This window comes from Schistocerca piceifrons, chromosome 11 (assembly GCF_021461385.2).
Source record: "Schistocerca piceifrons isolate TAMUIC-IGC-003096 chromosome 11, iqSchPice1.1, whole genome shotgun sequence".
Taxonomy (NCBI): Eukaryota; Metazoa; Arthropoda; class Insecta; order Orthoptera; family Acrididae; genus Schistocerca; species Schistocerca piceifrons.
In genome coordinates, this window is record NC_060148.1 from 157,699,134 (window position 1) to 157,712,339 (window position 13,206).

At 40.7% G+C, this 13,206-nt stretch overlaps 1 protein-coding gene across 1 annotated transcript in view; it reads right to left on the reverse strand.

Moving 5' to 3' along the window:
* Positions 1-9,922: 9,922 nt before the first annotated feature.
* Positions 9,923-13,206, reverse strand: part of LOC124719850 (ankyrin-3-like) — a 46,075-nt gene continuing 42,791 nt past the window's right edge. Inside the window, exon 5 of the mRNA XM_047245035.1 lies at positions 9,923-10,470. Within this exon, the coding sequence (XP_047100991.1) occupies positions 9,978-10,470 (493 nt within the window). The 3' untranslated portion in view covers positions 9,923-9,977. The remainder of the gene's footprint in view (positions 10,471-13,206) is intronic.

Consider the following 13,206-nt stretch of genomic DNA (forward strand, 5'->3'; position numbering starts at 1 on the left):
ATCTGTCTTCGCCCTGTAATTTCTCTTGTGCCCAGTGGCAGAATTATACACGACGATAAAAGTCGTCCCCATGCAATTCCTGGTGCATAGAAATATGGTACGGGTGCAATCGATGTTGATGTAGCATTCTCAATACCGACGTTTTTGAGGTTCCCAATGCTCTCGGAATTTGTCTGCTACTAATGTGCAGATTAGCCACGACAGCAGCTAAAACACCTACTAGGACATCATTGTTGCAGGTCGTGGTTGACGTTTCACATGTGACTGAACACTTCTTGTTTCCTTAAATAGCGTAACTATCTGGCGAATGGTTTGGACACTTGGATGATGTCACCCAGGATACCGAGCAGCATACATAGCACACACCTGTTGGGCATTTTGATCACAATAGCCATACATCGAAATGACATCGACCATTTCCACAATTAGAAATGGTCCATTTTAACATCACGAAGCAAATACCGTCCGCACTGGTGGAATGTTACGTAATACCACGTACTTATACCTTTGTGACTATTACAGCGCCATCTATCACAAAGCGAAAAAAGTGGTCCAACTAAAACATTCATATTTCTTTGCGTACTACACGAATATGTAATAAAAATGGGGGTTCCTATTTAAAAAACGCAGTTGATATCCATTTGAACTATGGCAGCGCCATGTAACAGGCCAACCATAGCGCCATCTGGTTTGCCCCTTCAAGCTAGAATAGTTTCGTTCTTTGTAGTTTTTTCATTTGATGCTTATTTCTTGAGATATTTGGCCCAGTCACTATCAATGGACCACCCTCTATGTGAAGGATATCGATTTATTTAATTTGCATAAATTTTTTATATCAATGTGGTGTTAGCGGTAAAATGGTTAAGGGGAGGCTGTGCGTGAGTGGGTGACATGGAGCAGAACAGCAGGTTAAGTGCAGAACATTAGGTTAAGTTGCATATTTTTTATGTAAAATGCAGTACAGTAGTTTAAGGGGGTGGGTGACAAAGATGAATGCACCAGAAATGTCATTCAAAAGCATGTGAAATTCGAAAGGTGTACCAGAAAATGGTGGGAGGACATGACTAATTACTTAATTTGGTATCAAAGGCGGTACAATAGCTTAAGGAAATGGAGGTGACATGGCAAACCACTTAACAGAACAATAGGTTAAGTGCCGACAAAGGACCAAACATAAGGCTAAGATACCCAGAGTAGAGTGCGAAACATCAGGTCATGCAACATGTTTGCCCCATGTAATTAATTTTTACAACACCTACATGTTTCCAAACAGCACAGAATGATGAGCAAGAGAAATCGAACTCCCACAAATTGAATTTTTTATAGATAAACAATATACCCTTGAATTTCCTGTTATGAGATCCTTCCTCTCCACCAAAGAGCCTCCAATTTCTATGTATTCCATACACTGCCTTGAGTCCCCTGAACTGTTTAAATAAACAATATTCCACACATTGTCTAAATTGTTTAAACTATATTCCATACACAACAATCGATTTCCAGACAAATTCTTTAGCTAATTAAATAAACTATGTTCCATACAGTGCCATAAATAATTAAATAATATTCTATACATTGTGTAAACAATATTCCACATATTACAACCGAATTTCCTCCAAATGACCAATCAACTCAGTCTTTTTCCTGCTAATTTCTGGGAGGGAGGATGGGAAGGGAGGGGGTTTACCAGAGGGGGAGATCAATTTACTCAAGTAGTCAACAAATTATTAAGAGTGAGAGGGGCTATTCCAGTAACTCAGACCTGAAACTGTACCCGTAGCAGCGATGGGGGAGGTTTCCTGACGAGGGGGAGGGGAGTGGAATGGGGAGGGTAACCATAGGTTAAGTGCGTGTCAGTCAAAAGGAAGGATCCTTTTAGCAGAACAACAGGTTCATGACCTGTCAATCAAAGCAGAACGACAGGTTAATTATCTGTCAATCAAAGCAGAACAATAGGTTTGCCCCTGAGAGCATACCGGCACCAGATGTAGGCAAACTGCACTAAAGAAATTCACTGGCGTCCTTGTTGTCCTACTACCAACACGTCTCTCTTAATGGAACAAAATCAACAGATGTGGCTTGAATTCAAGGAAATAGTATCAGCAGCAATTGAGGGATTTGTACCAAATAAATTAACAAACGATGAAGCTGATACTCCTTTGTACACAAAACGGGTCAGAACACTTTTGCAGAACCAATGAAGAAAACCATGCCAAATTTAAACACATGCAAAATCCCCAAGATTGGCGATCTTTTACAGAAGCTCGAAATTTAGTGTAGACTTCAATGCGAGATGCTTATAACAGTTTCCACAACGAAACTTTGTCTCGAAACCTAGCAGAAAATCCAAAGACATTCTGGTGGTATGTGAAGCATGTCAACAGCAAGAATCAATCAATGCCTTCTCTGGATGATAAGTATGGCGATACTATCGAAGACAGTGCTGCCAAAACAGAGTTACTAAAAACAGCCTTCCGAAATGCCTTCACAAAAGAAGACGAAGTAAATATTCCACAATTCGAATCACACACAGCTGCAAACATGAGTAATGTAGAAGTAAATATCCTCGGAGTAGTGAAGCATCTTAAATTGCTTAATAAAAGCAAGTCTTCTGGTTCAGACCATATACCAGGTAGGTTCCTTTCAGAGTATGCTGATGCATTAGCTCCATACTTAACAATCATACACAACCATTCGCTCGATTATTGATGTGTATCCAAAGAGAAGAAAGTTGCACAGGTCACACCAATATTCAAGAAAGATAGTAGGAGCAATCTACTAAATTACAGGCCCATATCATTAACGTCGATATACAGCAGGATTTTGGATCATATATTGTTTTCGAACATTATGAATTACCTCGAACAAAACGGTCTATTGTCACACAGTCATGAATTTAGGAAACATCGTTCTTGTGAAACACAACTAGCTCTTTATTCGCATTACGTGTTGAGTGCTATTGACAAGGAATTTCAGATCGATTCCGTATTTCTGTATTTCCGGAAGGCTTTTGACACTGTACCACACAAGCAGCTTGTAGTGAAATTGCGTGCTTATGGAATATCGTTTCAATTATGTGACTGGATTTGCTATTTCCTGTCAGAGACGTCACGGTTCGTTGTAACTGATGGAAAGTGATCGTCTAAAACAGAAGTGATTTCTGGCGTTCTCCAATGTAGTGTTACAGGTCCTTCGCTGTTCCTTATCTGTATAAACGATTTGGGAGACAATCTGAGCAGCCGTCTTCAGTTGTTTGCAGATTACGCTGTCGTTTATCGACTAATAAAGTCATCAGAAGATCAAAACAAATTGCAAAACGATTTAGAAAAGATATCTGAATGCTGCGAAAATTGGCAGTTGATACTAAAAAAGAAAAATGTGAGGTCATCCACATGAGTGCTATAAGGAATCCGTTAAACTTACGTTACACAATAAATCAGCCGCATCTAAAGCCCATAAATTTAACTAAATACCTAGGAATTACAGTTACGAACAACTTAAATTTGAAGGAACACACAGAAAATGTTGTGGGGAAGGCTAACCAGAGACTGCGTTTTATTGACAGGACACTTAGAAAATGTAACAGAACTACTAAGGAGACTGTGTACACTACACCTGTCTGTTCTCTTTTAGAATACTGCTGCGTGGTGTGGGATCCTTACCAGATAGGATTGCGGGAATACATCGAAAAACTTCAAAGAAGAGCAGCACGTATAGATTCATCGCGAAATGAGGGAGAGAGTGTCACAGAAATGACAGAGGATTTGGGCTGGACATCATTACAACAAAGGTGAATTCCGTGGCGACGGAATCTTCTCACGAAATTCCAATCACTGACTTTCTCCTCCTAATGCGAAAGTATTTTGTTGACACCGACCTAAGTAGCGAGAAACGATTACCATCATAAAATAAAGGAAGTCAGAGCTCATAAGGAAAGATATATGTATTCGTTCTTTGCGTGCGCTATACAAGATTGGAATGATAGAGAATTGTGAAGGTGGTTCGATGAAACCTCTGCCAGGCCTTTAAATGTCACTTGCAGAGTATCCATGTAGATGTAACTGTAATTTCCAGAGTACCCCAAAGAAGTATCATATCATAAGCTGTTGCTATTACGGGAGGCTGGCGAGTAGGTAGGGTGACAAGGCAGACTCGTCGGAAGACGCGCCAGATGGATGCACAGCGTGAGAACGGCCAGGCTAGCGAGAGCCGTGTAGCACTGGAGGGGGGGGGAGAGAGAGACAGCCGTTTAAGAAATATACTTTTTACCCCGGGCGAAAATACACCTTTCCCGTGCTAAGTGACAAGGCTTTCCGTAGATTTTCCGTCGGAACTGTAAAGCCCATCAACCCTTTGAGCGGTTAACGTTTTATACACTGGCGAAGACCTTCCTGGGAAAAAATGGAATGGGGGAGAGGTTTTGAAATGGCGGTTGATGAAAGAAAAGGAGAGAAGTTTTGGAAAGACTTTTGATACCAGCAACATATACATTGCATATTTTCGTATTACAAAAGTATAAATTCGAATTGCACCGAACACACCGCGTTTCTTTCCAGAGCTTTGAAATCGAGATTGCGAGACCCTTTTGGAAGCCAATCATATCTTATGCCAAGTTACCTCGCCAGCTCATGGCAGCAGATATTCAGTGCATAGGGCACATGCTGTAATGAGCCAAGAGCAAGATAACTTACGTGGTGCGAATACACAAAGAGGAAAAGTTAATGGTTTACATTAATATACACAGAGTAGCAACAAGAAAAGCCAAGCTTTCTCATATACTATTGGTCTCTAAGATTGATAAGCTACAAGAGAATCTAAGTTTTCACATGTAATATTGATCTTTTTTGCGTGTGTCATACTTAAGGTACGCCACATCAATGTGCCAGTAAATATGAAATAATGATGTAAGTGTTTGGTCTTCTGGGCTCGAAATTATTCTATGTGGTTGGTCCTCAACGTGTTCAGTTACAAACGAGAGTCAAACGCTCTGTGATTTAAGAAATTCATCCCAGTTTTTCACACGTAACATAATTCATCTTCCATGAAAGGAAATTTACTTTGAAAGCAACGCTTTTCAAATCACCATTCATTCACAAAACTATCCCGAGACTGTCAGAAATAGGTTCGGTTTAGCAGTTGCCAGAGAGCACCAGAAAACAGGCGTAATTGCGTGTGTGCAGGTGCACTGATGTAGGAAGCTCGCATGTTTGTATGTATAAAGCATAAAGAGCTCTTACATTACGCCATAAAAGAAAGATGACATCAGAGAATACTCCATAAGCATCGGAATTCCTTAAACTGTACTAAGTGCATAGTTCGGCCTAAAGTGCACTTCGGTTTGTCCACATTCACAATGAAGTAGGTCCCACCTGACATTAAGCTTTTCAGTGTGGTTTTTGGAACGTAAGTTTTCTTGTTGTAGCAGTACAGTACTAATCTCATGTTGATTCTTCATTACGGCATAATGCCAAGTCATTGTTCTGCACGGTGAATAGTGTTTGACTGCTAAAAACTTTGAAATGAAATAAAATCCAGGAAACAAACTAATATGTTTTTGCCTTCCATAATTATGTGGAATTATTTTAATTCTCTTGATAGTTCTCAGCCAAAGAAATACATTTTGTTTTCATTTGACATGGGAGCTGTAAACGAAGAGGAAACAACAAAATCACTGAACGCAAACATGGGTCATGTGTAGACTACCCCCTCCCCACTACAACTCAACTCTGCACATGCACAAATCTGGCAGCTAGGGGCCCGAGAAAAAACTCTCAGTAGCATTTGGCTGCTTGCTGCTACTGCCAATACAGTTAACAGCCACACTTGAAGTAATCAGAAGCAGGAGAAGGTATTCCTCATATGCAAGTGAACTGCGCATGCGGATGAGCCCGCTAGCAACTGCTCAAATGAACCTGATGTAAGCGGTTGTGACATCATGCTCATAGAAAGGAGTTTATTGTTACTAAGTATTACATAGTCTTCGCCCTAAGGCCACTTGTCAGTGGCTGTTTGCAGACTTGTGGGAGCAGTGTTTTCTTGTTATAAATAGCATAATTTCATTGCAACTAAAGATTTTTTTTTCATTTGTTTCATTGCTGCAGTATCATTCTACAGTGCCAGGATACAGCAGCATTCTTTGCTAGAGAATCAATTCTTACCAGTCAAAATAACAAAAATTTAACAGAAAACTAAAACAATGAAAAATTCCTGGGTTTTCACTGTTTTCTACCGGATGAAAAAATTTCCGGGTTCTTCCCAGATTTCTGGTTGTCCTGGGTCTTATCCATCTTTTAATTTTTTCACACCCATTTTTTGTACAAATATTTAATCCTTAGCTTTGTTCCAACGTTTTCTTACGTGCTGACCCCCAATTGGTACCCAGTCTCTGAACATTTTCCTAAATTTAGCCATGACTAAAAAAAAATTGTACACACCATACTCCACCACTGGTCATTACTTCCCACCCAAGACTGCTACAGTCAACTATTTCCTGTATAGTCTTAATGGGTTGAAGCACCGCATTTCCTCCTTGTTCTTCATGGGTCTCTCGATGTAGTCACTTAAGCAGTTCTTGTAATGTAGCACTATGGATTCCTATTGAGAAGCAAGTAGACAATCTGTGTAATTTGAGAGTAAGGATAGCTAACCCATTTGAAATAAATTCAGAGAAGCCATTATAATGAATTTAATAATGAATGCAGTGAAACAGTTAACATTTAAATCGGTGAAACTGTTCAACATGAGTTACTAAAAATCAACGCGTATATGTCAGGAGTTCACTGTGATATGTGCTTGGATGAAATATTTTTCTGTGCCCAAAGCCGAAATTGCAACTGTGGAAAATAACTTTTACAGTAAACAGTGAAGATACATTAATTTTTTGGAAATTGGTCCGCCTTTTATGCAAAAACACTTGTTTCTTGGTACCCAAATATTGTTCGGCACCCCTGTACCATCTCAGATGTTTCAATTAATCTAAGAAAGTGACATCTAAAGAAAATTTTTATTCTTCTGCGATTTTTACATTATACACTTTTTGCAGGACCATCTGTATGGTGTCCTGGACTGATAGCTTGTAATCTGCAAACCAAATGCTGGAAATGTGATGTTTATCAGCAACTTAACATGTCTTGATTCCTAAATGACGTGATTTTGGTGTGTCAAAATATTTTGCGTACATATTTGTTATTACTCAGGTTCTATTGTGACCTAGTCTTTTTGCTTTATGAGGGCACTGCACACTCACACTCATGTACTTAGTGTAATTTTGTTCTTACAATGTTCTTGTGTTTTCTAATTCTGTTGGCATTCATTTGTTATAAACGAATTTGAATTTTGTTCCCTCTTTCTCTGTCTCTGTGTGCGCGTGCGCGCGCTCTACAAATGTTTGATTTCTCTATCATACGGGGCTTGCAACCATTTTCCTCTTCTACATGTTTTATTGTGTCTAGCTCCTGTGTCTGATCCTGTTTGCTTATGGATGTTCTGTTCAACCCGTGGAGCATGAATCTGAAGCTCTCTTGCTTACTTGCTTGCTTGCTTGCGATTAGACACATTGTGAATGGTGATGCTCATAGTTGTCAGTTTCCCAAATATTGTGAAGTCATGTGGACTGTTCTTTTTCATATGGCGAAATTCAGAAAACTTAGTGTGTTGTCAGTTTCTATTTCTATTGTGGTGTGAAGTTTTGAGTATAAGTTGTTTATTTCATCATGTAGCAGTTATACATATGACCACTTACCATGCCACAGCTGCACTGATGACCGATACTTACTGAAGGAAAGTTCCAGATCACTCACCTGAGTACTGACAGCACCCAATCACAGAGGCCATGGGCTGCGAGTCTGTCTCACGGCCCCACGGCTGACTCATCATCATGCCGCATGGTGAATCTCCTGCAGCCGCCTGCATGGGAAACGGCTTCTCGTTCATCACCGCTGGTGTATTCTGCACTGTTCCATTAGCTGCAGTGTCACATTAAAATGTAAAATTTACAAAATTGTTGTTGATAGTAAAAGCAACCACACATGCTCAATTCAGACAGTTTATTTCCAACTTCAACACTTTATGAGTCTTTCACATCACTTGATGCTTTAAAAGAACCTCTTCTCTGCACACAGGACACATATCTCTTCCTTCTCTGTAACTACCAATCATGTAGTACTGCCGTCAAAGGCAACATCTAGTAAAGCTTTGTCATAGTGTGTTTTGTTTTTCACATACCCACTGGTTGTTCCATCATTTTTATTAAACACTATACACTGAAGTGAGGAAAGTAATGGACTAGAAATATGCATATATAAAATGACAATAGTATCACACACACAGGGTATGAAAGGGCAGCTGTTTGGTGAAGCTATTCCTTGTACTCAAGAAATTTATGTTTGATGTGATTACGGCCATGACGACAATACTAGTTTCAACACAGAATGGTAATTGTACCCAGATGCATGTGACATTCCATTTCGGGAATCATTAGGGAATTCACTATTCCAAGTCCACAGTGTCAAGAGTCCACAGAGAAAACCAAATTCCGGGTAGTGCCTAATGGCCTTCACTTAACGACAGAGGACAGTGCCATTTGCATGCAATTGCCAGTGCTGACAGACAAGGAACACTGCCTGAAATGACCACAGCAATCAGTGTGGGACACACAACGAACGTATCCATTAGGGCAGTGCGGCGACATTTAGTATTAATGCGCTGTGGCAGCAGACGACCGACGTGAGAGCCTTTACTGAGAGTGCGACAGTCTGAACTGTGAAATGCTTGCTGTCTGCAGAGATGGACACCTGCTTTGACACAGTATGACTGATATTCCTCAAAAATTCTAAAAAATTATGCGAGTTTGACACTCGATGCAAATTACATTGATACAGACATCTGTAGTTCAATTAACTAACCTAACAATAAGTCGCTTACTAGGTTCACACCAGTTGGAATTACTTCACTTATGGGCCAAAGTCGAGAATTTTATTTCTTTTAATTTTGATGATAAAGTCATCTGTACGAATCACCCTGATCTGTGACACATTCCGTGTACAGTATTGTTAAGTGTGTGGTAGAAGTGCTGCTACAAATGTGAGATTGTGATTAAAGACAAGTATTTGCATACTACACATACAGAAGTACACTCAGCATGAGATCGCAACTGAAGATACGTTCTAACTGAACAACTTGTATGACAGTAGAATGAGATTTCCACTCTGCAGCAGAGTGTGCACTTATATGAAACTTCCTGGCAAATTAAAACTGTGTGCCGGACTAAGACTCGAACTCAGGATCTTTACCTTTCATGAGCAAGTGCTCTACCAGAAGTACTGGCAGAAGTGAAGCTTTGAGGACGAGGCATCAGTCACACCTGGGTAGCTCTGTTGGTAGAGCGCCTGCCCACAAAAGGTAAAGATCCCGAGTTCAAGTCTCAGTCAGGTACACAGTTTTGTACGACAGTAGTTTGAGTATCGTGCAGTTTACACTGGTGCAACATAGCACCATGCATGCTGCCAGTAATCAGGTAATGTCGGGGACTGGTTCGAACAACAGACGTTAATGCAACTGCATGATGTGCTAGACAATCAACACTATTGTGCCATTAGTGTCTTCAACGAGATTGGGTGTTCACATTTCAAAATGCAGGCAGTCATGATAGGTACTGTCTGTATCCTTGTAAGAAACTTGATTATGTTGTATACGGTGAGACAGAGAGGTGATGTTTATTAATAATGGAGTGTTTTTCAGTTGTTGAGATCTTGAAAAATCTATCGTGAAGTATTTTACAGACTTAATCCTCAAAATAATGGTTCCTCATGTTAGTTTACAGCTATCTCTGATTGTTGCAGTTGTCGTGTTACCGGAGTAGTGATATGCAGCACGAAATGTTAGGTATAAATGAGTGAACAAAAGATCATTTTTCTGTGTTCTTTATTTATGACTAAGACATATGGTAAAACTAATTATGTGTTGTGTAATGCTGTACATCAGCGTTGTTGCAGCATTTCCACAAGCTGCTGCTCATTGTTCTGCATGGCGAGGTCCAGAGGGGTCCTCCCCCCACCATCCCTGGCCACACTGTCAGCTCCCGCCTGCAGCAGTTCAACCGCCACCCCTGTCTGGCCCCACCTTGCCGCCAAGTGTAGTGGCGTGAGCCCCAAGTCATCTCTGCCATTTGGGTCAGCAGATGCATCCAGCAGCACCTGCACCAAAGCCGTGTGGCCATTTGCTGCAGCGAAGTGTAGGGGTGTCGTCTGCCTGCTGCCCCTGGCGTCGACCTCCACGCTGGCCCCTATGAGGCAGCTGGCTGCCCCCACATGGCCCCAGACTGCTGCCCAGTGCAGGGCAGTCCGGCTGTACCACGCTCTGTCCCTCACCCCCACGTCCGCTCCTGCCGCCAGCAACCTGCACAACTGCTCTACCACCCCCTCCTTGGCTGCTTCTATCAGCCTCCTCCCTCTCTCTGCTTCGGAAAGCAACCTGCACAAAACATCAACACTCTTACACTCTGCTATAAACACTCAGACACCAAATGAAAAAACCATCACAGACGTAAAACTGTGACCAGTCATGTATACACTTCTGCTTAACGACAAGTTACAAATCTAGAAATCTCCCCTCTACAATACAGATCTATCAGCGTATTGCTGACAGATACTTACCAGTAGCCCACAATACAAATCTGCAGCCACTTCCCATTAAAAATTGGTTCACTCCATCTCATTACAAAATGAGCTGTAACTTTCTCCTAATTCACTCCAAAGAGTCACCTCCTTTGACCTGTGAATCCTGTTAGTAACCAATGGTTGACCTCCACACGAATACAACTCTAACACTACCTTCTGTTGGCAGCAATCCCTTCTGATACTTAGGAAGAAAACACAAGTAACTAATCACATTTCTAAGTAGTGAAATACGTCATCGCCTGTCAACAAAACGTAGGTGCCAACACTGACAACATTATTGAAAATGAAAGCAGTGAATATTGGATCTATTACTGGGTTTATGTATTAGTCTACATCAATGTCTTCATCAAAACATTTCCCATTACATGTTATACATTTATTCCAGTGTTTGTACCAGTTACTGAAAAATTCTGGAATTGTCTATGAGATAACCCTTATCTCTCAGGGGTGTGTTTTGAATATGATCTGTGTATGAAAAAGACAGGCCTTTAAGGTTTGTCTTAATTTTTCGGAACAAAATTTCATACGGGATGATCGTGGTGCCAAGGGCACGACTACAGTATGGTTTGTAGCCAAACATGCAAGAACACGCAACAAATTGTAAGCAGGTGCATCATCACAATGCAGAGATGTTTGTTCCACAACAAATTTGAAGGTTTTTTTTTCTTCAGGCCAGTGGTGATGAGTTTTAAAGTTGCACTGCTTGCTGACCATTTCACCTTGTGACAGGAAGTCATGGTGCACTAAACTGTTGAAATCTAAGAACACTGTGAGAAACATGACATTCACTTTTGACCGTTGTTGGTTATCTGGAATATTGTCACAGACGATTGATTGTTAGCTCAAACATCATATCGTGAAACTTATTTCGTCTTCTTTTATGAACCTTTTCATAATCATCATCTTCGAAACATGTGTATCTGTCATTAAGACCAGTTTTACTGATGGTAGACTCACCAAAAGCAGTATGTAATATTTCTAAAACCTTGATGCATTTCATTCCATTCTTGTAACAACATGTAATACAAATGCACTAACCGCTTTTACATTAAACAAATAATCACCACTACTACTAACACACCAATAACCCTGTTAACATCTGACAACACACTAAATATCCTATATGCCTGGTGTACACATACTTTTGAGATATGTTTACCAACATGACAATAGAGTCATGCAAATGAGTTGTAGAACACGCGAAACAAGTTTTCCATCACTTTTGAGCACAACTCTTGTCACAAGAATTGTCGCGTTTCAACGCATCCCATCAAAGGAAAGCCTTAAATTCTCCAGTATACCTGCAGTGTTTTTTGTTTAATATCTTATCAGACGGAATATATATGCCAATTTTGGAGGAAGTTGTAGACAAACGCATATTCAGTGGAACAGGCATTCGGTTTTATATTTGCAACATATACGGGAGCCCTGACTTGATTCCTGTTCCCATGTTAATGTAATTTACTCCATAACATTGCATTTCAGGAGTGGGCAGTCGTCTGCTGCATTATGATAGTGTCAACTCATTTACATAGCAGTAAACACTGCCAGGATGTGTCTCCACACTGGGTCACTGCTGATTTAAAACATGCGCTGTGGTACAGCACTTTGAAAGAGCGCACAGAAGCATCTCATGACGTAGGTGGGTAGGCAGAGTGGGCACTCACTGGCTCGTTCACTCACTCACTCACTCCACTGACAGGCAACACTGCATCATGAACAAAAGATAGTCAGGCAAGGCTGCACCAATGTAAGTGACCTTTCAATTGTTTACTTGACTGCACTGTAGAATTAGCACGAACTGCCAAGTCTATATGCGAGTCTCTTGTGCTTCAGTATTCTTGGAATGCAGGTATGTACAGCAATGAGAAGTCAGACATGCTAATTTTATATCAAGGATGTCAAAGAAATTCTGTTGAAACAGGAATATCTTCTTTCCATCATTGTCCATTGCACCAGAGCCTTGCACGAATAATTAGGTCACCGGTGCGATCAGAGAGCTCCAGCATCATCACACAGAGGACAAGGACAAAGACTGTGGCTGACAGAGCACTTGAAGACGCTGTTCCAGCTACAATGCTTGTCAGTTCAAACAGTAGCATGAGACATACCGATAGGAATGTGGGAGACGAGTGTCATTCGCACCCCACATTCACATAAATGTCATCCCTACCGTCTGTCAGTACATCAGAAACAGTCGAAGACATTATTTTGAACATAGCATACAATTATATCTATCTGATCTGCAGTGCCTGCACATGACACTAAAAATCCATGCTGGCTTGGTCAGGTACAATACTAACGACCTAGAATTGCGAATGTATGGTGTGGTATGATAGGAAATTACATTGTGGGACCTTACTTCATCAAAGGAGGGAGGTTAAATGGAAGTACATATGGACATGTTCTTAGAAACATTCTGCCCATTCTTCCAGATGAAGTACCACTGGATAACTGTCAGTGTATGTGGTTTGAACATGACCATTGCCCAGACTCTTCTCCTGCTGTAAAGCAACCACCAAATGAAAAG